The following is a 27537-nucleotide window of genomic DNA, read 5'->3' on the forward strand; positions in this document are numbered from 1 at the left end:
ACAGGACCCACTGTTGATACATTTTCAACACAAGCAAACCTCACAAATACATTTTCAGCACAAGCATTAGTACAAATCAGTTTGATATACAAATGACATTCAATTTCTTACAAAATTCCAGCTAGCTATGCTGGTATATGTTACACATCCACTGCCGTACTTCTCCTGGCATAGCTGTCAATACCTCATATCATCATAAGACATTCAAGCCTACTCTAGGGAGATAAAGCCCTTCATGGGGGAAGGGCAGGGTAAAGCAGTACACATACAGCCACTATCTCTCTGGGGAGGGGATGACATTGCAGTGCACACCCAAGGAGTGGTCTTTCAGCATACTAACCCACCACTTGGTGGTAGCCCTTTCATCAGTGAGTACATGGTAACATGCACTCATAGGGCATTGTGGGTCCCTAAAGTAATACAAGTCACCATAAAACTCAACTGTCCAGATTTTTGCATCATATCTTTGGCTTGTTTCAAAAAAAGTTGCGTTTGTCTGATTTTTGTGAGAAATCAATGAGGACTGAATTCATTAAATAATAACAAGACATTTGAGTTTCAGATTACATATCCTTCAGAAAATGCATGGTAACACAATACCTTTTATTCTAGCACCTAAGTTTATAAGAATAATATTTAAAAACTGTCTCTATTTTTCAAGCCTTATCCTCCCTCCCAGATATTTTTGGCTTTGTCCAGATTTGATGTGCTAAGAGGTTGAGAGCTATGAAAGTAGTTCATCTCCCCACCTAGGGAGGTGGGTTAGGCCATGCAAATGGCCTCATTACCTGGATGTGAGTGAGTACAAAAACAATCCTCATACAAGCTTGTATAACACCAGTCCAAGTTGCTTTCACCCCTGAAGTGTACTGGGGAATGCATAACAGGATTCTGGCTGGGGAGGGTTAATGATAGTCAGGCATTGGTGTTTATGAGTGGTTTACCGCATACATGTTTCTGATGTTATCATATCCTTAGGATACATAAGGCTGTTTTGTTTGTCAATTTGTTAAAAATAAAAGAATTTTACACTGCGCATAGAACTGTTTAATTTTCTGCATTCAGCTTTCTGATTTAGTCATGTTGCAACATGCTGTTTAAAACTTACAATTCTTTCAGAGGTTCCCATGATTATAATAGTTGTCATTTCTTACTCCAGCACATAATTTCATGTTTAAAACTTACAATTCTTTCAGGGGTTCCCATGATTATAACAGTTGTCATTTCTTACTCCAGCACATAATTTCATAGTGTTGTTACAGTTCCACTTTTAACTCCTTCTGCCTGTGCTGATGGTGCACAGCAACAAAGCCTTGACTATGGACCAGGTGACCTGAGTTGTATTAGCAGCTTGGGAGTTTGATGGCACAGATAAGGAAAATGGGGGTGTTCACATACTCCCCTTGCTGTTATCCCTGGTGGAGGCCAAGAATGCCCAGGGGACATTGACCATGATAAAGCAGGGATGTTTCAGAGTCATGGTGGAGGTGAGACAATACACAGGCAAGCCTACTGTGTATCCTTGCATGGGATGGAACATATGTGAGAAAGAGGTAGGAACACAGGAACAGAAAACACTTCTCAGTAGTGTTGTGACACTGCTGCAGGGTGCCTCAGCCTTCTCATTGGCACAAATATATTCTGAGGAGATTAATCAGGAGCAGTAGACCCCGCGAATGAGTAGAGATTCCTCAGAGTAGCCAATGGTCAGCTGCAAAAAGCCAAAAATTAATGGAAAAAAAAACATTCCGTGGTAGCTGATAAAAACAGTTGCAGTACCCAGTCAAAGAGGTCTCTACCTTACCATTACTGGGCCAAGCAAGTATTATACAGAACCATATAGTTCTGTTTGGTGCAGCAGTTTCATCAGTAATAATAAAAAAAAAATCATCCTATTGTCTGTGATTCCATAGGTGTGTTTATGTTTCCCCATACAAGTGAGGCAGCCGTGCATATAACACAAATAACAGATTTTTTCAGTCTAGTTTCCTGGTACATATCACTGCTGTACACACATAATAACTTTCTACTGTTCATTCCAGCTTTGAAATACTTGTCTTCAGTGAACAAAAGAAAATGTCAGTCAAAGCCATCATCCAGGTACATCTCTGCTTTAGAATTAGATGCAGACTTACAGAATTCACGTGAATCAAATTATCTAGGTCTTGCTCAAAACTGCTGCATTGTTTTCAGTTTTCAATGGTATATGAACAATTTACTTAGAAAAGTACATTAAAAAAATTAAGCCTTCAATTAGCTATTTTTCAGGGCATGAAACATTTAAGTATGGAGCCCACAGCAAAGCTTTACTTTCCAGTAGCAATTAGTAAACACTAACATATATACCAGAGACTATAGCATTTTCCATTTTTAGCAGTGCCGCATCTTATATATGACAGAAGGATTGTTTTAATATTCTTTGAACTCTGCATGCACATTTAATACATGAATATGGTTGGAATAAACAAAGCAGTTAGCTGATTTTAAATGTCTCCCTCCTACACTTCTCCTCCTCCCCCCTTCAGCTGTTCTTAAAGCATTTCTAGAAGAATTAAACAATACTATGAGTCATCATTTTGCATATCAGCTGGAGATAAGTCTGTAGGGCTTACAAGTAAAACGCTTTTATTTTATGTGGTTTATTTATTTATTTTTATGAGCAAATAGGCTACAGCAGCCATTTGGGCCACTGAGGTACTCAGTGCTAGGCAGCTGTACTTTAAATGCCAGGATTGTGTTTCCCTCTGCTGGCCAGTTTATGTATTACAGCTCTTCTCCACACCTACACACAGGTCATTACAGAGAAACTGCAGCTCCTGCTTCACATGAGCAACACATTACCGACAGCAGAAGTTAGGGATTTTTTTTGGACTAAAAGTTGCAAAACATAATGCAGCTGAAAAGCTAGGGCTCTCAGATTAAATGTTAACTGTGCTGTGAAACATCAGGTAGAATTCCTGACATTGAGATTTGCAATTTAACTAGAACTGTAGGATTTTTGTGAACAGTTATAGTCTTTACTTTGGTCATGAGAATATTTTGAGTAAGACAGTAACAGATGCTTGGAATACTTTGAGGAGCAGGACAAGAATAGTAATTCCTAAATTAGTTGTTTGCCAGTATACTTTAGGACAAGTCTGTCTTCCACATCATTCACTGCAAAATAAAAGTATGTACTGCAAGTTAGCACTTCATCACTTTGACCAACGCTGCTTGAAATGTGCCCCAAGTGTTTTGACTTTACTGTTATGGAAATTAAAAAAAATGCTGTCAGGACTGAAGCTGTTGCTTTAGAATTTGCTTCTGTGCTTCATGTGTGATATTAGTTGCAGCGGGCAGCTTGTTACAGTTTTTTTTTTTTTTTTTTTTTGCTTCTCTGCAGACCTGACACTTTTCTGAGAGAGGTGAGAGTGAGGAGTGTGAAATTGAAGGGACTTTTTTTGCTTCTAAACTAAGAGTTGTAGGTTTACAAAAACAAGACCTAGCTTGCTCCTGGGGTAAGGAGTGCTAGTTAGAAGGAACAGAGCAATTTATGTGTTTTTTATTGCTCCTCAACTTGAGGGGCACCAAATTATGGAGTGGCATTAGGTGTTAGATGAGCCAATTTTGGCTCCGAGTAGTAAGTAGTAGCACACATCATGCATCAATATACCTCTCAACCTCTTAGAGTAAGAAATCTTGACAAAGCCATGAAAAAAGTGGTACAAATAGGGACAATTTTTAAATATTCCTCTTACAAACTCAGAAAGTTGATAGAATAACAGGTTTTGCATTAGCATGAATTTTCTGAAGGGTAAGAAGTCTAAAACTCAAATGTTTGTCATTTTCTAACTTCAATCTTTAATGATTTACCACTAATTTGCCAAAAGCCACAATTTTATGAAAAACGGGCCAAAAATATAAGGCAAAAATCTGGACATTCTGCAAAAATCTGTACAGTTGAGAGGTATGATCAATAAGAAGATGGTGTGATAGTACTGTAATGGAGTTATTGCCCGTCAGCAACAGAGCTGCAGTGAGAGGAAGCAGTAATTTAAAGAGTAGTGTGGATAAAAAGTGTTAAGATTAGTGACACTGAAAGGTTAATGTAAACCTTGTTGATTTAAAGTGTGAAAGAACTTAGGAAATGAAAGCCAGAGATAAGGATGGGGTAATTATTTACATGTAGCATAATATAGCTAAGTTCATAAAATCTCAAATTGTGCAACACAAGCATGACATTTAATTAGAAGAAAGCCCTGCAATAAAATGTAGATATATTTTTACTCCAAAGTCAGTACTATATTCTATGTTAAGCTAATGAAGTGCGGGAGGGATTCTATATGGTTTGAATTTAACCATCTTTGAAAGATGCATCACTGACCTTTCTCAAAGATGATCAAAATAAATAGCATTGACTTCATTTGCTTTTATTTGTTCCCTTTGCATCCTGCTACTTCCGCTTCCTTTTATAATAATTTTGTTATAATATCTCATCATCACTGTACTCTAAATGTCAACTAGTTCCCTTTCTCTGGTCTCAGAATCCAAGCTTGTTCCCATTTATTTCACGTATTAATTAGAAACCTTCCCTTTTGCCTTTACTGGATTTTAATTCCAGGCATTTAATGCCCTCTTTGATTTTCTTAACTTCTTGACTTGTTGGCAGATCTTTACTTTTCTATTTCCTCATAGGTTCATAGGTTCATACTAGGCTATCTGCCCTGGGGAAATTATAAGCCTAGCCCGATTCTGTATGGCTTACGCCACCCCTTGATTTGAGTATACTGTGCCCTTTTTAAGGTTTAGTTTACTGTGCCTCTGTAATAGTGACATGGGAGTAATCCCTGGGATGAACCTACGATCACCCATCCACTTATTGAGATTCCTCTTGAAGAGATTCAGTGAGGTGCTCTGTCTCACATGAACTGGAATTCTATTCCAGAGCGAAGGGAGCCTCTGGGTTATGAACCTGTCCCTCCAGCAAGTTCTATTTATTTCTGTGCTGAGGTTCAAGTCCCTCGAGCGTGTGGCTCTAAGGGATTTAGATTTACTGAGGTGGAGCATGTCCATTAATTCTGGATTTGACATAGCTTTGTATGTCAGGCATAGATCGCCTCAAAGTAGGCGGTATGCAACTGAGTAGAGCTGGAGTTTTTTTAACCGAGCAGCATATGGCATCTGTTTGAGACCCTTGATCCTCTTGGTGAGATACTTTTGGGGTCTTTCTAATTGCTGCAGGTGTCGGGTAAGGTACATCCCAAAAGGGGCATTGTATTCTATGATGGGCCTGATGAGGGATGAATAAAGGCACGATTACCTCTCTTGATCTAGATGTGAAACCCTTCGTGATGAGGTGGGCTATGTAGAAGGTCTTTCTAACCACTTTGGCAATGTGGTTTTCAAAGGAGAGATTGCTATCAACTTGGGTCCCCAGGTCCCTAATAACTTTCTCTGTACTTAATGGGTTTCCTCCTATGTGGTAATTTGTGGGCACATTGTTTTTGCCAAAGGGTATGACTATACATTTTTGGCATTTAGCTTTAAACCATGGCGCTGGCACCAGTTATCTGTCTCTGTGAGACCTTTTTGAAGGATGTTTGTGTCAGCTGGAGAGTTGATTATGGCGCCCAGTTTGCAGTCGCTGCGAACTTGGTGAGCCATAGTCCTCCCACGTTTGCCTGTACCTCGGAAAAGTATATACCGAACAAGAGTGGTCCCAGGACAGAACCCTGTGGGATGCCACTTGTGACCGGTTTCGAGTCTGACATGGCTCCAGCAACTCTCACTCTGTGGGTTCTGTCTTTGAGCCAGTTTGCAACCCATCTTGTGACATAGGGGTTTATATTTAAGCTGGATAGCTTATCTATGATGCCCGAGTGGGGTATTGTGTCAAATGCCTTTGCAAGGTCCAGATAGGTTGTGTGGACTACCTTCCCTTCATCTATGGCTTTGGTGACTGTTTCAAAGAAGTCAACCAGGTTCAAAAGGCAGGATTTGCCCTTGACAAAGCCGAACTGGGTAGGATCTAGTGTCTGTAGGTCCCCAATGTCTTTGTTTATGAGCTCCATGATGATCCTCTCCATAGCCTTGCAGACTAAGCTAGTCAGGCTTATGGGGCGATAGTTTCCAGGGTCCGTAGAGGCTCCACCTTTGTGGAGTGGGACCACTGTTGCTGTACGCCATTCTGTGGGCACATATCCTGTAGTGAGGTTGAGATTGTATAGCTATTTTATTTGAGGGATTAGTTCCTCTTAGAGTTCATGTAGGACGCAACCTGGGACGCCATCTGGTCCCATGGAAGCAGTGTTTTTTTGCTTTGGAGAGGGCAGCCTTCACCTGAGCATCTGAGATGTTTGGGAGGCAGCCCTCTGCCGGGATAGATACTTGCTCTTTTGGGGGGGAGGGGGTGGAGAAGTTTGCACTGAATCAGTCTGCCAGGATATTGGTGATGTCTGTGGGTTCAGTGTATTTTTTGTCGTTTAGAATCAACTCAGAACAAGTCTGGGAGTTGCATCCCAGGTTTCATGATTGCATTTTTAGCCTCAATCAATAATAATGTTAATAAAAGCCGTCTCTTCTCTACACCCTAATGAGTTAATCCTGCTCAGCTTGACTTATGTCTTTGTCAAACATTTAAGTGTCCACATAGCTCTGTGTACAAACAGAATCCATCTACGTGCAATTATTGCAAACAAATGAAGTGTGTATGTATAATGCAGTTGTCATTACCAGCAAACATGAATGTTTTCACATTGTAGGATTTGTTCCATCATAGTGGCAATGCATGCTTCCTGACTTGTATGTTTCATATTGCCATAATGGCCAGGGGTCATGGCTGAAAGGAGTCTACTGATCAGTCAACCTACCTATTTAACAAAAAGAATAAATGAATAAAATAAATACAAACAAACGCAAACTTGCAGAGCTATTTTATTCCAGAAATGGTGTAGGTGCGGAGTCAATAAATTTGTCTCTCTAGCACATTGTATGTGTTAGTGAAGATTTAGGTGCATAGCTGTGGCATTAATAGAGCTATTTGACTTGTGAAGATATAGGAGATCAAGGAAGATGGGATTCCTAATGGGCAGGCAGGCAAGACATAACAGCCTATAAGACACTGAGTAAAGACACAGTTCTCCAAGCTTTTCCTGGTGACTCGTGAACTTTAGGCCAACAATCTCCCTTGTTAGGAACCTTTGGGGCCATTTTGCTTGCTTAATACATCTAGTAAGGTACCTTCTGAAGGGGTGTTGTACTAAATTGGTCTAATTAGGGCTCTATAAAGAGGGTTGCTAATGTTTTGTGACCTGGATGATATGGCTTTAGATATATTAGTTGTGCTAAACAGAAATGTTTTTTTTTTAACTCCTGCTGCTGTATGGTGGCCACAGATTAGCGTATCTCAAAGAAAATGAGCATGTAACTAGAAAACAGTACATGTCATGTTTCTAAAGTTTGTTTTTTTCTACGATTTTTATTTTGCTCTCCGCACAAAATCCACACTTTTTAAATTATTTACATCTATGATTTTTGGACTTAAATGACTAGAATTATGCATATATTCATGTAAGCCTGGTGAAGGATGAGAAAAATTTAATAAAAATGTGCATTACATGGTAAATATTCAACTAAATGTAATGCAGGATGATAAACAGTTTAACAAAATGTTGAAGTATATGGTAAGGAAAGCCATAGTAAGTCATCTTCCAAATGAATTATTCTAAGCCTCATTTTATCATTCTTTTTTTTTATTTTTCAAATACATTTGAATAAATTCCATAGTATTTATACATAACATCTTAAATAACTACATACACTATTTTTACATTAGCCTGACACTATAACAGATCTTAATGTATACAGTTACTTTATAAGTATGTCCAATCCATTATCAGAGTATCTGATCAATTATTGTATAGTGTCAATTAAGGATAAGACTTTTTAACAAGGGTTGTTGATAAATGGTTTTGGATAAATTCTTAGTTTTTCAATTTTAGTTTCCAATAATGCTGTGGTCTTCAGTAGGCTGTAGAATTCTTCCAAAGTTGGTATTGTGTTTGTATTCCACCTTCTTGTTATACACCTCCTTGAAATTGCAAGTATAGTCCATACTAGATACATGTTTGACCTATTCAAATGAGGACCTTCATTCACATTTAATAATAAAGCTAGTAGAAAGTTATTAATATAATTACAAAATGGCTTTATTTTAAAACAATCAAAGAAAATATGGTTCCAATCTGCATTGTGTACTTGCTCACGTCTCCAACATATTCCTTTTATGGAAGAACTAATTTTACTGATTCTATCTGGGTTAAGAATGCTCTGTGCAACCATTTCCAATTAAAAACTTTCCAGTAATGTGTAAAGGAGCTATATTTTATCGATAATAAGATATTTGTCTTAATATCTTCAGTTAACTGCATTGAGTGTCCTTTTGTTATACATTTCCAATACGAGTATAGTTTATCAATATTTTGTAAAAGTTTGAAATACTATTTCCCATGTCAAAGTCATTACATAAGATTTCATATATGTATTTCATAAATGTAGGCATTTCTTTAAATGAATAATTGTTAATTATTCTATTTAAATCTTGTGAATATGACAGAATACTCTGTAAAGTTAGCCAGTCCTGTTGTGGAATTTTGTATGTTGTTTTTATTACTTGCATAACTAAAACTTTTAGTTCTTTGATACATTGGAGCCAACAAACAAATTGTTTCTGTTCCCAGGAATTAATAATTTCTCTATATATTTCATGTGGAAAGTTCTTTGTGACTATAAATTGTGTTAAAAGATCAAACTAGATTTTTAAATCTATATTTACATTAATAATTTTCCTAAATAAGTCAATGCAATACTTAATCATATGAGTTTTAGTGGGTTTAGTTATGTTATATTGCATACTAATACATAATGTATATGCCATAGCAAATTGTTTTTATCTGTTATTTGAATTTTTTTTTGTAAATCAAATTTATTGATATTACAGTTGGTAATTATTTCCAATTTGCAGAGTAATTTGGACTTATCCAATCTGAGATTGGTTTAGATATAGATGCTTTTATATATATTTCTATATCAGGAAAGTTTAATCCTCCCTGTTTCCATGGTCTGATAGGATATATTTAAGCTATTATGTTTCTTTTGGGAAATCATAAACATGTTATTAGGCATGAATTTATTTCTTTGATAAAATAACAGAAAGGAATATACTTATTCTTGTCTGTATAAGAACTGCTCATCACATGAACCCTGTGTTAAAGCAGCTAAAGAACTGTTTCAATCTCAAATGGAATTGAACAATAAAAGTCTGGTAAGAAACTGTCCCCATACACCTTTATAAGGCAGTGACCACAAAGACTTTATCTGTATGACCAAGAGTTTCTCCTGTACAAAATTATTCATTCTAAATTATGATTTACGTATGTAAGAAATTTAGATGACTTGGCTAGTTACAATAAAGGAGTTAAATTCAGTAACTCTATACAACTTAAGTGATCTAACAGCATGCTCATAAAACAAAGAAGCACACATTAACACTTTTAGTAGTGACTATTTGCATTCAAGTTGTGCTCTTACGATTTTTGGCAATTTATGTTCTTTGCTTTTAAACAGATGTGGAATACAATTTTTAATACTAACTGTACTGCTGAGCAGGGAAACAGTTACACAAACTATTTGTAAATGCAATTTTCTGCAAGACAGATGCAGGTAATTAGGTTTTTACTATAATGTGTTCAAAACAAAATACGAGTGAATACATAGAATGTATGCCTAATCATCATCTTCTTCTTTTGGCTTTTTCCCAGCTAGGGGTCACCGCAGTGGATCACCTGTCCGCTCATGATTGGCAGTGGAGTTTTACGGAGTTGCCAGCCCGGTGCCCAACCTTTCACAGAAGGCACATGCACTCATGCCTAGGGACAATTTAGAGTGTCCAGTCCACCTACATCATGTCTTTGGGATGTGGGAGGAAACCGGAGCACCCGGAGGAAACCCATGTGACCACAGGGAGGACATGCAGACTCCACACAGAAGCCACCCCAGCCAAGGATCGAACTGGAGAACCTTTTGCTGTGAGGCGGCAATGCTAACCAGAATGTATGCTTAATACTGTCTGTGATTATTAGGGGCTGTGAACATCTTTATGTAAATGTTAGTCTGCTGTGCTTTTAAGAAAAATTCAAACTGAAAGTATCTATATGTGACAGCAAATATGTCTAGTAACCTTTATTATTAATCTAAGATATAGTAAATATAAGGAACTATTACTGGATATCAAAGCAAATACATTTTTCCATCTTTTTTGCAAAACATTTACATACATTTTTGATTTTTTTTTCTAGTAGTACGTAAAAATGAGCAATATACAAAAGTTAAGTAAAGTCGTGGAGTATTAATGACACGAGACCTTCCACATGGAGACATTAAAACAGAAGAGTCGAAAGGAGGAAACCAGTGAATATTAAGTTTAAAAGTCACATGGACTTTGTGTATAATGTCAATGGTTACTAAAGCATTTGCAGGATTTTTAACTGGACCATTTGTAAAGTTACTGTCATTTAAAACAGGGTTGTTTCTAGAAGACTGAATGTATGCCAAGATATTTGTAGTATTTTAAAAATATTAGATACCCATAAAAGAGCAGAATGATTTGTTTAGATGTGCTATTAAGCAAAGTTGGCAGAAAATTACTAAAATGAAAGGAGGGTAGTATTTATATCAGAAATACTGATGAAGTGCAATGTGGGGTTGTTACTTTTCTAATACATCTGTTAAGTTTTTATTATATACTTATTTGTTAACTGGGAATGTTCATCTGGAATATCCCCTTTTCAATGATTTGCAGGGAAGACAACTACAAGACAATAAAACAAGTTGCACACTGCTGCGTAATACATAAGGCATACTTCAATTTGTGAAAATAGCACACTCCTGAACATTCTAACATAAACAATTTAAAGTGTAGACTTACACGGGTTACATGAAATAAAAATTCTAAAGCAATTACTGGGGTTTATGATACTAGATATTTTTGACTTGGGCTACTACAGAAATGTGAATGATCACCTTAATAGGATGTTAATGTAATTTTAAGAAGTCCTTTGACAGTATGTCATGTGGTAGACAAATTGGTTTATTAAGTAGAGAGACTACTGGAAAAAGAATAGTAAATGGATGAGATAGTTAGCTGACAAAAAACAGAAGTCAGCAGACAAGGGACAATACTCTGGAATGAAGACCCTGGTGAATGATGTTCCACAGGGGCTGATGCCTAGGGTCAATATCACTAAATTATATTTGTTACTGGGGTACTATGCCGATTAGTAGGAAAGGGGAAAATGCTTGAGAATATGAATGGGCTTAGATTATGAATCATGGCATTAACTTTAATATTTACATCAAATGAAATGTTAAGGCACATTGTGAGAAACTTTAGTTGTGGACCATGAGAAATTATTCTGATTTTAAACAGAACTTTGGTTAGACCAAGTATGAAAGATGGTGATCAGTTTTAAACATCACGTAAAAGAAAAGACAAATATAATTTTGGTTTCAGAGGATGGCAACTAAGAGGACTTATAGAACTGATAGTTTAGAAAAATTAAGCATACTTTCTTTAGAGGCAAGAAAATAAGCTAGCATATGAACTAACAAAATATTTGAAGGTTAGGATGACAGACAAATTTAAAATTACACACACAGGAGGACTAAACAGGTTAAATGGTAGTAGGCTTAGGGGGTAAGAAAAATAGTTTTTCACAAAAAATAGATAAGTCATAGAATTCTTTAAAAATAGTTTTTTGCCTTTTCGGCTTTTCCCTGTTAGGGGTCGCCACAGCGGAACTCCGGTCCACTAATGATTGGCAATAGATTTTTTTATGGTGCCGAGTTGCCAGCCCAATGCCCAACCTTCAGCAAAGGCACGCCCATTCACGCATGTCTTTCAGAGGCCACTCGACTGCGGGGAGGACATGCAGACTCCACACAGAAGGCATTCCAGCCGAGAATTCTTTAAATAGTGATGCAATGAAAAGTGTACAAAAGACTCAAAATGGAAGGGATCATTTATATCTAGCTGAACTAAAGAAAAGGTATGGGTTTTGTGAAAACACACTTTTAATATTGTTAAACTGAAAACAGTTTTAATATTATATATTAGATGTTTGATTTTTACTGGCAACATTATGAAATTTAATTTCTGCAAAGTAAGCATGGAGTGAAAGTACATGTTTTACTTAAGACAGTAATATTTCACAGTTTTAGTTTTTATTATAATACATTATTTCTATTATTCAGCAGTATATGTAGCCTTTTACAGTTTTTGAGTGCAGCAGGCTATTTGAAAATTGTAAATTCTTCCTGTCAGGGAATGAATACTACAGGGCAACACTTCTATCCCATGGCTTCTCAGTGGTGGTAAACCTAAATTAATCTACTCAGCCCTCTGCACTGTAAACAGGCCAAACAGTGTGGTCTTTCTATCTTAATCCCTTCCTGCAAAGATATGACTTGATATTTTTTACTGATATGCTTTCTTTCATGAGACAGAAAATTCTTAAAATTGGGGCCAGTGCACACTGTAAGACAGCTCTAACAAAATCTGCAGAGATTCAGGGGATTGGCTTTCAGGCATATGCATTTGAGGAAGTCATACAAATCAATATCCATGTTACATGTAACCTATTGTGGTCTTGACATGAGATCTGCCATCATAGGCTACTACATGCCTTTATTCCCTCTGTGTCATTTAGTTTAGCGTACTATCTGGTTTTCCCCAGGTGGCTCCCTATTGAAATGTCAGCAATTGAAATACCGAGTGCGAAGAAGCCAAAAAAAAAAGACCTAAAACACAGGAGAAGAGTTTGCCATACCTTGTAAAAAAGGGAATATTCTAAGAAATGGCATCTCAGACTTAGTATATGCAAGTCCCATCTTTCGGGCACTCGTACTTCGTATTTTGAAACTCACTCTAGTGGGTCCCAACATTTCAAATAGTTTCCTCTCTAAACATGTGATTCTAAGCTCTTAAAGAAGTTTGGAATAATATGCTCACAAAACAAATTATGATCTTTAATGAGCTTTCAAACTATACATCCATTTCTGAGAGTTCCAACTTTTCTGTGAGTTTTTATGAAAGACTGTGAACATACAAGCTGGATGTATCGATTAAACTGTGATCTGCTGATGCATTTTAGATTTCACACATAACCACAGCATGGAATCAAGTCTAGTCAGGATTACAATGATATCCTAATAACATTGTAAAATCAAGTTTTGTTTTGCCTTGGTCCTCCCTGCTCTTTCCTTTATATTTAGTATAAAAGATCTTGGAATCGCAAGACCAGTTACACAGTCACCGTGGATCTTGGGCTGTGATTTTAAAATGGTTTCATTATTAACCTCCTTATCATAATTAGATGATCACAGAGGGTTTAAAGTTATTCTATAACTACCTGTTGTCCTGCAGATCATCTAAAGATGGTTATATGGAATCAATGCAAACTAGAGTAAGTCAGAAACATTGCAAATGTCATCCACCTCATTTCACTCAACATCTTTGAATGGAATCTCTTGATTTATAATATTTGGCTTAGACAGCATCATAGCCTGTCACCCTAAGATTCAACATTTCTGTTTACAACATATTTGGGTTGCTTTACATCTTGTCAAATGCTTCTTTGGTTGATAAAACATATGTAGAACAGTGTGAGTGTAAATGGCGCACTCAACAGGCAACATTTTAGTCAACTGTTTGTTTTGTCGCTGCCACTCCAGTGGCATAGAGGGATAATGCCCTGACTATGACCCAGGTCCTCGATTTGATTAGCGGCTCAGGTGACTGACAGAGGGTAGGGTCGACTGGGTATTACCATCCCTGGGTGGGCAGAGCCATGGGCATTTACTGGGTTAATTCCTACTGGAGGCTGGTGGTGACATACTGGTAGGGCAGAGACCTGTCTAAGCTGCTGTGGAGTGGGGATAATATGCTGCATGTCTCCACTGCACGACTTTAACCTCTCAACTTCTCAGAGCAAGAAATCTGGACAAAGCCATACATAAAAGTGGGAAAAGGGCCCCAAAATAGGGACAATTTTTAATTATTGCTCTTAAAAACTTAGAAAGTTGATAGAATAATGGGTTTTGCATTATCATGAATTTTTCTGAAGGATATGAAGTCTGAAACTCCAGTGTCTGTAATTATTTTCTAACTTCAATCTTCAATGATATGTCACTAATTTGCCAGAAAAACACAATTTTATGAACAATGGAGCAAAAATATGAGGAGAAAATCTAGGCATTCTGCAAAAATCTGTACAGCTGAGAGGTATGCCAGTGCACATCACTCCAAGGCATACCACTGGGGTCTGCATAGGGAGGGAGGAAATGGGTAGCTCATTAGCAAAAAAGGCTCCCCCTGAATGGATGCTCAGATATGCTGAACCCCAAGATGCCTAGTTTCACAACTGGCCCCACCTTACAGGACTAAGTCCGGGTGGAAAGGAAGACAGCTGGCAGACCCAGTTTGGACAGGTCCCGGAGTGCTGGGCCGGTACGATGAAGGATGGTGGATGGAGAAAAACTGAGTTAAAAAATAAAAAAAACTGTGTTTTGTTGACAATGGTATATGGCTGTTTATTTGAGGTGGGAATGTGTGAGTGTTATAGGTAGGGGATATATTTAGTGCATATACAAGTGTTTGTGGGTTAGGGTTACAGTAACAGTGGGTAAAAGAAGAGATTTAGTGTATGTGCGAGCATTTTCAGGTTCTGGTTAGAGTAAAGGTTTCGTAAGGAGATAGATTTAGTGCTACATGTATACATGTATTTGTGCATGTTGAATCTTGTAGCCATCATTGCCCTCCTGCTCCACCTTATTAATGCATGCTAACCATAACCATAACTGTATACCTTACTTTAGAAAACCCTTTCTGTCAAACTACCATTATTAACGTAAATGTACTCTGAATGGTTTATTATGATTAAAGTATGAAGACTGGAAAAATAACTTTTTTTTTCCTTTTTTTGATCTATTGGTTTTCAGAATCTGTCAGTGAAATGAATATTCTGCATGTTGTAGTCAGTCTTTTACATAGAGACCATTTACTATGCCAGACATTCATGATATTATCACTAATTCACATTGTTCATTACCACAGTTATCCATATCAGTAGGGTATGCAAACTGTGCACTATTATTTCAAGTGACAGAAATTTAGAAGTGTTATAACCATCAACACATAATGGGAAATAAAAAATGAGGGTAACTACAAGCAATGCTACAAACAGTGCAAAACACAAAAATTTAAAGCAGAAAAAAATACTTTGGCGAATTTACTTTTTTATTGTCATCAATCACTGAGATACAAAAACACCCAGCTTCTACAACAATAACTTCTCAACCTGGGACCATCACATCTTAGATGTTCCCTCAGACACATATATCCCTTTGTTGGGCAAGTCTGATACTGCTTCTTGGGAAGACTTCACAGCCATCAAGTTATAAATACTCCTCAAAACAAAAAAGGAGGAATGGAGAAGCCAAGGTCATTGCATTGTGGCAAACTAGAATTTTCTCTTTATGCTCTACCTTCCTCAGACATGTTGGCTGACATCACCTGAGTGAGAGTACAATAATGCCACAATGGAAATGCTCTCTCTTTCTAAATAAATAAATATACAACACCTCCCCCTTTTGCCCACCTACCTACTCAGACACTGGCTATTTTGTAATCATTAGCATTTGCAAAACAGCCCTATGCATTCAACGCACCCCAACAACTCCAGTCACTTGGATTGTAGGGAGGGCATTCGCTCTTATGCTAAAAGAGCTGGCTTCTTTCCCTCTTTTTTGATTATTTAGCTCTTTAGCAAATGAAAGCTTAAAACACATATACAAGTCTTAATATAGAGATTTCCAAGTTACTGCTTATGTTGTCATATTTAAAGTTGCAAGTTAATCAGTTAACTAATGGTGTATGTCACACTTACAGTCCTTGTGTAACTGGCATTTTAGGTTAAACAGACAAACCTGACATTTCAGGTAGACCTAAGCAGTTGATAGGTGCTATATAAAAGATTGCTTAACTTTTAAAAGAACAGGAAATATTGAACATAGTTTGTAATCAGAGGGATCAACTTCCAAGTCAGTTTTGCAGTATGTTTTATTAAATCATCAGTAACATTACCATCCTACTACAGTTTGACTCACCTGAGTGCTCTGTCTAGGGTCAGTCCATTAAAATCAAAAAATTTTAGGTATTCCTGGGCAACCATCTTACTGAAGTCATTACTGTAAAGAAAGAAAAATATAATTGTTATAAAAGTCTTTATACATTCTCATAATAAATGAAAAAATACTGCTGAATAAATTATATATACTCAATAAAAAAATTAAAAACAGGCTCAGTTGCCACTAATGTCTTATTATGATTGCTTGTACAGTTTACTATATGCCCATACAAAGATGCACTGTATACTTATTATCCCATAACAATACATTAGATACTTGATAACAAATAGTAGACAAACAAAAGAAGAATCAAACAGACAAATAGATCGGTTAACAAAAGGAAGAAAACAGATATTCAGTTTTAATAGCAAGGCTATTATGGCAAACGGGAAGCTGTATAATCCTGCACATGAAATGCAACTCTACTCATTATAACCTCATCATCCTTGTAAAACTGTGCTTCCTATAATGTCCAGGATTCTAGATGAAAACAAAGCATATGGCAATCTGTTTTTTTGTTGCAGATGCCCCAGAATACAAAGAAAAGGGCCCATTCATTCATTCATTCATTCCTGTCAGAGGGTTATCAGATTATTTTAACTAACGTGGGCATGATTTTATACCATATTATTATTTTCAGACCTTTCCAACCATTTACAGCAGGGAAGAAATAATGCTTTGTGCTGTCCTTCTCAGAACCTTAGCTAGGAATACCTCTACTGTCCTCATTCAGGTATTACACAAAATATGTATCAGTGGTATAAGGTATGCCTTCACTATGAAGTTAAATCCTTACAAATGATTCTGCGTGGATGTGTGTTTGTGTGTATGTTCATGTGTAGAGGTAACAAATGGCAAATGCTCCACTGAACACTGTACGAGTGCTCTTTCACATTTATTACTATTGACGTTTATGTGAACCAGTGACACAGCGGGAGAAAGCCCTTACTATAGCCCAGCTCACCTTAGCTTGAAAAGCACTTCATTCACTTGATAGCACAGCTCAGGAGGACAAGTATTCCCATCCTTGGGAGGCTGCATGTTTGGATGCATCTTTACAATTGATCAGCAGTGGAGACCATGGGTCAGGGCTGTGTCACAGCTTCAGGCAGAGGCATGGACAAAGCACCAGTGTACCCCATTCTATGCCTAGGTTGTTATAGCTATATCCATAGGATGCAGTCTTAGGAGAAAATATTCCTTGACAAAAGCATGATGTTGTCCCAGAAAGCCTAAATCTGCTCACAAGTCCCAAAACTTACTCCAGGGAGGCTATGTTGGGTTCACTAGACCTGCTGAATGAGGAAAGGCCCTGGCATATTCAGCTACCAGTGACTAAAGTCATAAATAGGATGCTGCCATCTGTGTGTTTTGGTTCGCTGCACTGATATCCATGGCAGACGATTGCTCTAATGTTTTCATCACAAATCCAGGATTAAAAAAAGGAAAGCAGCTAATTTAAATAAAAATTTCCTCCTAAAATTAAACTCTGGGTATGGAGAAAGAATGGGATGTGAAAAACTGAATTACAATGACAGCTTCCATTTCCTGTTATAATTTGTAAAACTTATGTTGAAACTAATTCTTGCAGAGGCGTTTAATATATTTATTGCATCATAGCGGTTCAGGTTACTTTTATTCAGTTCTACTGAAAAACATTCTTTTGGGGTTTTTACCAGTTCTGGCTGTTTCATACTGGCATAACACTGAACTTAACAGCAGGTCCTACTTCCCAATTCCTGTGTAACTCAATATTAACTAAACCTGCACAGCAGACTTCTACAATAAAAGTAAAAATTAAATGGAGAATTAAAGAATGCACATGGCAAGTTTAAAGGGTATTCACTGCCATTTTGAAATGCCTGTTCGTGATATCCTGATGTTACATCCTGAGCACATTTTCCAGTCCATCTTGGATGGAAAGGGCCCTTCTGCACTCTTGTGAAAGGATTCTGCTGATTGGTACCTGGCTGGTAAAAGCTAGCTGGTCTAGGACTTGAACCAAGCACCTCATTAGTTCTTTTGAGCTTTTTTTTTTAGTTTGCTTAGGTTTTACCCTTTTGGCATTTAAACCCCACCTTTGAGTGGGTTTCTGCTTGTTTGCACATTGTGCAGCACTGTGCACTGCCACGCAACTGTCTGCCATAGCCGGACAGATAATTTCGACAATTTTTCCCTTAGATACAGCTGTACCCCTTTAGTGTAGTCCTCATCGTTAGCACATTTTTGGGCAACGAAGCATTACTAGTGAAGCATCCATTCTGTTACCAGCCTAAAGCATTTTTCTGCGGCCCTGCTCTACTAACTAGTATGACACTAAACCTAGCCTCTGAGGTACTAACACACCTCTCCACTAGTTATTCCTATGCGTGACCCCTTTTCCTGTCATATTCCTGCAATATGGATGGACAACTTCCCACAATTTCTCTGGCCAGCTTGGTTGACACGAGCATACTGAAGCAGTGTAGCAATTGCCTTATGTACATAGACAACCCTCTACTTCTAGTCCACATAACCTCAACATGTGACAGATGTAGCTATATTAAAAACCTTAAATCCATGCTCTTTCACATGCCAGTCAGTACATCTGACACTAAGCGAGTTATTTGCATGCACACCTTACCACCTACTCCATCCAAAGTGACATCACACATATATTCACAGATGTCCTCGTTAGAAACTTACCTAAACACAAGAGACCTCCAAACACAAGCACAAGCACGCTACAAATTAATACTTCCGCTGCAGAACACATCATGCACCAGTGTCTCACTTGTCAAGCCCATAAGGGCATTTTAGTTATAGGTGACTCAGTTGTGACACACACAGATGTTCCTTTCACCAGGATGGAAAAGGTCACGGTCAGCTGCCTGTCAGGTGCCAGGATCCGCCATATCACACATGCACTCAAGTTTCTCAACAACAGGTACTGTTATGATTCCATCATAGTCCATGTTTGTGTGAATGACTTGAGATGTATCTCACTGGGCTATCAGAATGACTTGAGATGTATCTCACTGGGCTATCGGAAGAGAGATGTAACTGAGCTCTCTGAGTGTGTGTCTCGGGCAGGTATATCCCTAGTTTTAAACAGCATTTTACCTTCACCTAGAATGATGCCTCAATACAAACAGAAAATGACTGAATTCAATAATTGGCATAGTTTTTGGTGTCATTCTAAGGGAGATCCAGTATCTGTCAGCCTGGGATGATATGATCTACAGACCTCAATGCTTTGCCACAGATAGTCTTCATCTGTCACCCTGGGATTTCAGCTACTGGCTAAGGCTCTTGCCACCCCCATAGAGCCTTTTTTAGGCAGTGTCACAAGGACAAAACTCCCAATGTAAAAATACCAACCAAAAGCAAACTTAAGGTCATGCTGCTAAACACTTGACATGAAACTGCACTCACTGGAAGCAGTACTCTCCCTGGAGGATGCAGACATTTATGCAGTCACAGAGACCTGGTTCAAGGCTGTGGACAGCACCCCAGCCATACCAGGTTGCACCCCTTCCACATGTTCAGACCACAAACAGGAGGAAAGAAAACTAAATGAGGTGGTACATCAATACTCAAATATAAATACACCTCCAGATTGGTGAAACAGTATGATGCCCTAGAGATGCTTCAGGTGGAGTTAACTGTTGGTAGGACACCTATTCAAGTAATTTCCAGCTACAGAACCCCCTCCATGAATCAGGGCACCCACTCTGCCTATTTGGATCTACTTGAGTTTATCAAGATACATCTGAACACCATGGTTTTGGTGGACTTTTAACTACCCTAGCACTGAATGGATGAAATGCTCGTACTCAAACTCATCTGCCCAAAAGTTCTTTGACTTTGTCAACTCCAATGCCCTTGAACAGCTGGTTGAAACCCCCACTGGGGGTGGGCCAATTTAGCACCCCCACTTTGAGTTCATTGCTGGGGAGATCTGACCAGAAATCAGTCTCATTTCAAGTAACTCTCATACCTGACCCCCTCCCAGCAGCTCATACCTGACCCCCTCCCAGCAGCAACTAAACTAAAAACCTTCTCCAAAGCAGATTATAACCTGACGGGATGGTATAAATAACTTCACTGCACCCCTCACCTCAAATGGAACTGGTAAGTATACCAAACTCTACACCAATGCCCTATACAAGCACCTGTATAAGTGCACTGACTCAGCAGTATCTGCTAGGACCAAAACAAACAGTTCAAAAAAGAGCAAACCTGCCTGGTGGACAACTGCCATTAACAGGTTTTACAATAAAAGGAAGAAAATGTTGTCTAAGAGTAAGAAGGAGCAGGCTTTAAACTGGAGACATTCCCTCCTCAGCTTAAATAAATAAGCAAATAAGATTTCTGGTGAAGTCCTTAAAGGCAAACTTTGAATCCAAGTTTGCTTCCTCAACAAAGGACAACCTTAAGGTGGTTCTTTAGTTACCTCAGTAACCTAAAAGGTAAAGCCCAGATCTACACCAAACTGGTAGTTAATGGTAGCATATATACTGAGCCAATGGACACAGATAACCTGTTAGTTGACAGGTTTGGTGAAAACTTTACTCCCCTGTCCCCGCCACACTTGTCTTATGACATCCCTACCACTGGTTCCTTACCTTGTATCACTTAAAGAGCATGTCATAAATGCCCTCTCCAAGACCAAAAACACGGCATCAATGGAACCTGATAACATCCCAGGCTACATCCTACATGGGCTCAAACACAAATTAGCATCACCATTGGGTACTCTTTTCAAATTACAGTCTAAGCAGCAGCTTCACCCCAGCTGAATAGAAAACAGCCACCATTATTCCCTTGCACAAAGGTGGTGTTTCTACTGACCCTAAGAACTACAGACCTATTAGCCTGACTAGCCTCATCTGCAAGGCCATGGAGAGAATCATCATGGACCTTATCAACAAATATATTGGTAATCTCCACCCACCCAGTTTGGATTTGTCAAGGGGAGATCATGTCTGTTAAACCTGGTGGACTTCGAGACAGTCACCAGGGCCCTGGATGAGGGGAAATCTCTTCATACAACCTATCTAGATCTAATCAAGGCATTTGACACCATCCCTAATTCAGGCATCAGTAAAAAACTCTCCCAGATGGATATCAACCCTTATATCATAAGGTGAACTGTGAACTGGCTCACTGATAGAACCCATGCAGTCCATCCAACAGCAGTCCCAAAACTAGTGGCATTCCACAAGGATTGGTCCTGGTACCTCTACTGTTCGGAATTTATTTCTCTGAAATATAAAGTAAAACCAAGAGACTGTGGCTGACAAAGTTTGCTGACGGCTGCAAATTGGGTGCTGTCATAGAATCTCCAAACGATGTCAACATCTTTCAAGAAGGTCTTACACAAATAAATGACTGGTGTCAAAATCATGGTCTCAAACTCAATGCAAAAAAATGTATTATCATCCCTTTTGGTAAGAGTGATGTTCCTGCAAATTACCACATCAAAGACAATACCCTTAGCACGCACTAAGTGGTTAGAGATCTGTGCACTCAAGTTGACAGCAACGTTGTCTTTGATCACCAGGTTTCCACAGTGGTAAGAAGGGCATTCAATATGGATTATCTCATAAGCAAGGGCATTGCCTTGAGAAAAGGAGAAGTTATCACCTCCCTGTACTCTTCACTCATTAGGCCAATAATTGAGTACAACTCCCCCTTTTGGTATGTACCTTTCAAAGCACCTGCAGCAATTGGAGAGACCACAAAGACTCCTCACAAGGAAAATTCAAAGTCTTCAGCAGCTATCATATGTGGATCAGCTGAAATCACTGTCACTTTATTCTGTTTCATAGAGACTACTCAGAGGTGATGTCTGGCCTTGAATATAAGGTGATCTCTGACCCTGCTTTACTGGAAATGATGCACACCTGCAAGTCATATGGCACACAGGTTATTCGATCTAAGGACATAAACCTGGTATGCGACATCAACAGAACCTGCTGGGGGGACCGATTTGTCTCCCAGAGGTTACCACACCTTTGGAATAGACTCCCACTTCAGGTCAAACAGAGAACCTCATTGGCCCTCTTTAAATGCAGTCTGGATGATTGGATAGGTAACCGTAAATTCACCCTGGGGTTTCCACCTCTGTCCCTCTTGGACAGGGGCAATAGGTGCCGATCGTGGTAACAAGGGTAAATTTGGCTAGGCTTGTAATGCCCTCAGGCCATTAGCCTAGTAGGCTCCCTATGATCCTATGATGTCATCTTCCTTGTTGTCCTTAATTTATGCACTCGGAAAGCTTGTTGCTGACGTGAAGACACTTCTCTCTGATCATCTGAAGCAGCACTGCATGACCAATATAATTTGAACAGTGCAGTGTTACAGTATGACAGTGACAAGATATGTTTAGTGAATCTGTGGCTACCCAGCAAATGTACACCTTGCACCTATGATATATATGTTATGTATGCTTGTGGCTACCCAGCAAATGTACACCTTGCACCTATGATATATATGTTATGTATGCTTGTCAGCAGACCCAAGTCTAAATAAGATATTGAAGAACATTCTTAACACTACAAACATCACATACTGCACTGTCAGTTTGCTCCAATTCTTCTGAACCTGCAGATGCAGCTAACCTAGAGAACTAGATCTTGCTTAAAACCAACCTTCTTGGCTTCCTTGACAGTTGATTGTTGACCAGACCAATATCACTAAACTGCTGCTAGGTTTACCAAGTCAAATCTGTATTATCAGGAGTTTGGATACACTGAGCTCATCTGAGGGACTCTACAAAGTCCAGCTCTGATTCTGCAAAACGAGTACATAACCTCATTGTGTTGTACCTTTTCTGTGGTCTTTCCACATACCTTAACAGTCTTTGCACTCAGATGGACCTTCCAACTAGAGCAACATCAAGTACCCCAACTAGTCAACAGTGCCAGTTCATAACTCCAGATTACTGCAAGTAAATTACAGCACAAACAACCTATGCATTCATCGTTCAAATTATTCCTTATTTTGGCATACCTGATCATATTTCTTCATAGCACCTAGCCTCCAATGACTTTATCTTATCAATCCACCATGGCAACAGCAAACATACTGTTCAATTTAGTATCACAAAGTCAACCAAAACATCAAACAAGTTAACTCCTAATTAAGTAAAGAATTAATAATTAAATTTGTCTTTTCATTACTAATTAGAAATGTTATTATCCTGTGGAGGGATTTACTGTAAATGCAATCACTAATTGCCAATATGCATCTTTTTTTTCCTCCAACATAACTTTGTGGAGAGAGGAATTAATCTGAAATAAGTGCAAATAAAATCACATAGCAGCTTCATTAAAACAAATTAACTACACGCAGTGTATAAATTGGTATTCAGCTGATTTTTTGGAGTTACTGAGTAATGGACGAGACCACACATTTGTGGTTAAGAAGTAACCCATCTAAATTAGATCATCTATTGACAAGACTGTACATACAAAAAAGAGCTATTTGTGCAGCTGCCCATACAAAAATACCTTACAATACTCTCAACTCATTCATTCCAACTCCTCAAAGACAAAAGTCTCTCTAGTTCTCTTAGTACTCATGTCAAATAATAAGAACCCTATAGTCATGTGGCTTTATGTTCTGAGAAGCATATCCCTTATGAAGTTCTTCATCTACTAGCAGTCATTATTAAGTCAGAGCTACTAACTTTGTATGGCTTCAGTACAGTCTGGACCAAACACCCCCACCATTTCTCTCACCCTATTTGTCTCAGTGATTAAGCTATAACAATTATAAACACAACCAAAATCCATAAACCTAATGGAAGGAAATCTACTACTAACTGGATCTTAACTTCTTTCAATCTTCTTCTTCTTCTTTCGGCTTTTTCCCGGTTAGGGGTCGCCACAGCGGATCACCTTGTCCGCACATTGAATGGCAGTGGAGTTTTACGGTGTCGAGTTGCCAGCCCGGCGCCCAACCTTCCACAGAAGGCACACTCACACGCACACCTAGGGCCAATTTAGAGTGTCCAATCCACCTGCAGCATGTCTTTGGGATGTGGGAGGAAACCGGAGCACCCGGAGGAAACCCACGCGACCACAGGGAGGACATGCAGACTCCACACAGAAGGCACCCCAGCAGAGGATCAAACCGGAGAACCTCTTGCTGTGAGGCGGCAATGCTAACCACTGCACCACAGTGGCCGCCCTGGATCTTAACTTCTTTCAATAAAAATATTAAAAAAAAAAAAAAAAAAAAACACCTTTGTCTGTTATCTTCTACTAACATGAGCCCTCTATCCTTAACTTCAATAGATGATGAACTTTTGTATTTTAACACCCCACTACAAAATATAATACACATTACTGTCCCAGTCTAAAGCCTTAGCCTTAAAACATTTATAAGGAGTCAGCTCCTTAAGGTCATGCACCCCTGGCTAACACAAATAAACTCTGGCATACATTTAAATCCAATAAAGCTGCTACTGCCAGACAACAATACAGATCAGTTAGATTAGCACTTCAAAAAATACTTTTTCAGTCTAAAATTCAGACCTTCAGCACCCCAGAAAAACACTTCTTCAGATACTAAATCATTCAAGTCTGTACTTACCCAGAAAACCCTTGCAAAAGGTTATCAGAAACCCACTGCCAAATTCTCAGGCTATCATCTTCTTCTTCTTTCGGTTTTTCCCACCTAGGGGTCACCACAGCGGATTCACCTGTCCACTCATGATTGGCAGTGGAGTTTTACAGTGTCAAGTTGCCAGCCTGGTGCCCAACCTTCCACAGAAGGCACACACACGCACTCATGCCTAGGTCCAATTTAGAGTGTCCAATCCACCTACAGCATGTCTTTGGGATGTGGGAGGAAACCAGACCACCCAGAGGAAACCCAACTCTATCAAAAACTAGAATGATAGTCCCTTTGTTTATATGTAAATTATTCACTATTAATGTTATCCTTCACTTCAGTGAGTTCATGCATTAAAATTTCCATTTCCTTAATGTTGTATTTAATAAGTAATTCCATATACTCACAGCCATGTTGATCATATAAATTAATCAAATCATTGTAATACAGGGGAACCTGCTGTGAGCCCTGTTGGATATTTCTAGCATCTAAGCCCCTTGGGAAGATGTTGTAGCTGAATACATTCTTTCAAATAACAAATTTCAGTTTGTAAAGTTCTTGTGTTTTGTCAGTTTAGATTCAAAGTTATGAAGCAACTTGCCCATGGAGTCATAACTAATGTTAATAGTGTTGAGACTCACCCAAAGTTCCACTTTTTTTTGTTAATCCAGTCCTTCAGTCACAGTTTTGAAGTAATTGAAACTGCTATACCAGATTCTCTATGGGGCAAATTCTCTCTCAATTGCATCGCTTGCCTGTACAATACTGTTGTTTAAATGTGGTCTCTGTCTCAGTGTAATTAAATTCCTACTGAAATCAAACCACCCAGAACTTCCCTCACTGTTGATTGTGATAAGTCCTTCGTTCTGCCTTGTGCAATTTGTAATAGGGAATTATTGCAGCTGCTGTGTGAATTGCAAAATTAGTTGTGTTAGACTACCTACCAAAGCTGACAGGGTGTCTTAGAGTCTCATCACGAGTGGTAGCAGCTTGACTGGCACCAGAGGATGACATGTTGGCAGTTGACATTAACCAATAACTAAAAATGCCTTCTGAACACTAAACCCTATAAAAATGTCCAGCCAGAAGCACACAACCACTTCCTTATTTAATCAAAAAAAAAAAAACAAATTGCCCTGCAACTTCTTCAGAGTACACAGCTGTGTACCATCACTCCTTAAATAGTTTGTAACTCCTCCCAAGCAATCAAGCCACTAGAGATGCTGATACTTAATACATAGAGGGTTTAACCCTTCCATTACAATATAAAAAATGACAAAAATTTCAACCATATTAGAAGGTTAAAAACGTAAAGTACAAGTGCAATAATTGCTTTAAAATTGTGAAAAACTTATTAATAAATGCTTGTATAACACTAAACAGGACATCCCCAAATATAAAAAAACTGACCTTATTTTCAGTACACTGCCATAGATATAACTTCCTATAAGCCAAAATTGGCCAAAGAATTTGTTTATAGCTGCCACTTGAGCTATTCCCAAGGACCCGCCCCTTGTATCTTGTTCAATACAATCAAATATGTAAAACTTGAAATTGCAGCTCTTAAGCACGTTAATATGTTTAAACAAGGTGTTACTGTCATTTTTCTTTGAAACATTGTGCATGTGCTGGTATATTCTCTCTTTTAACATTCTTTTGTTTTTTCCAACATAAAAGCTGGGGCATTCAGCACACTATGCAATATACACCACTCTTCTGCTATAGCAACTATATCTGTGTTTAACATGAATGTCAACAAACCTTTCTATATAAAAAGTGTCTACTTCTAATATGCATTTACATTGACTACAACATTCACATACTTTAATTAGTGGGCACTGACAGGCAACATAACTTCTTTCCAATAAAATTTTCAAACATAAGACTTTTTGCACAAGAATTGTAACATTTTTAGTTGTAATGATGAACAGTTCAAAGTAACTGGGCCACTTCCTAAGGTGGTGTACAAGAAGGACTTGTGCAAGTAGAAAATAGAGATTCTTTAAAGACAGCACTGGTGCAGGTTGATAACATGAAATATCCAGATTAATCACAGAGCGAACATACTCTTGAAAGAGCCTGACAACCACCATACTCTGTCCACATGTCAGTGGCTCCAAGAAGTCCTTTAAGGCTGGGGACAGGATGCAGGAAGGAAGACAGAGCAGGTTAATCTTATATCATCCTCTGTTATAAAGCAAAAGTAAAAAAGGAAGAGGTTTACATCTTACAACAGATGACTTTTATATTGCATCTGTTGTATCTGCCCAAGGGTAATAGGGTAATGTCAAATACTTTCAGAGCATGTCTGGTCAATTTCCTTGGATGTGGCCTAATGAGGAGCTCAGAGTTGAATGCGAAACCCTTGAAAATCAGAGATGCACCACTCAGATGGAATCCAAACTAGACTCAACTGCCCTACTAGAACTCAAGTGATCGGACTGTGCAGAGATAAAGCAGAGTGCCAGTCCAGCTGGGGCTCCTTAACCAAATAAATTCTCCTCAGAAACACTCTTCTCTCTGTCTCTCTCTCTCTCTCTCTCTTTGGCTAGATGTGAAGAAGGGTAAGATGATCCATCATCTAGAACTGCCAGATTTGTCCACAAGGAGAACAAAGAAACAGGAGTCATCAGCTGCTGAGGTAGACTTTTGGCAAAAATTCCTTCAGTAAAACAAAGCATCTCAAGGGTAACAGACTTCAGAAAACTACAA

At 38.5% G+C, this 27537-nt stretch overlaps 1 protein-coding gene across 1 annotated transcript in view; it reads right to left on the reverse strand.

Moving 5' to 3' along the window:
* The window catches only part of PSD (pleckstrin and Sec7 domain containing), a 1472276-nt gene that overhangs the window by 1013622 nt on the left and 431117 nt on the right, over nucleotides 1-27537 (reverse strand). Inside the window, exon 6 of the mRNA XM_044056531.1 lies at nucleotides 16201-16281. Within this exon, the coding sequence (XP_043912466.1) occupies nucleotides 16201-16281 (81 nt within the window). The remainder of the gene's footprint in view (nucleotides 1-16200; nucleotides 16282-27537) is intronic.

Source organism: Protopterus annectens, chromosome 14.part0 (assembly GCF_019279795.1).
Source record: "Protopterus annectens isolate FY-2018-M chromosome 14.part0, PAN1.0, whole genome shotgun sequence".
NCBI lineage: Eukaryota > Metazoa > Chordata > Ceratodontiformes > Protopteridae > Protopterus > Protopterus annectens.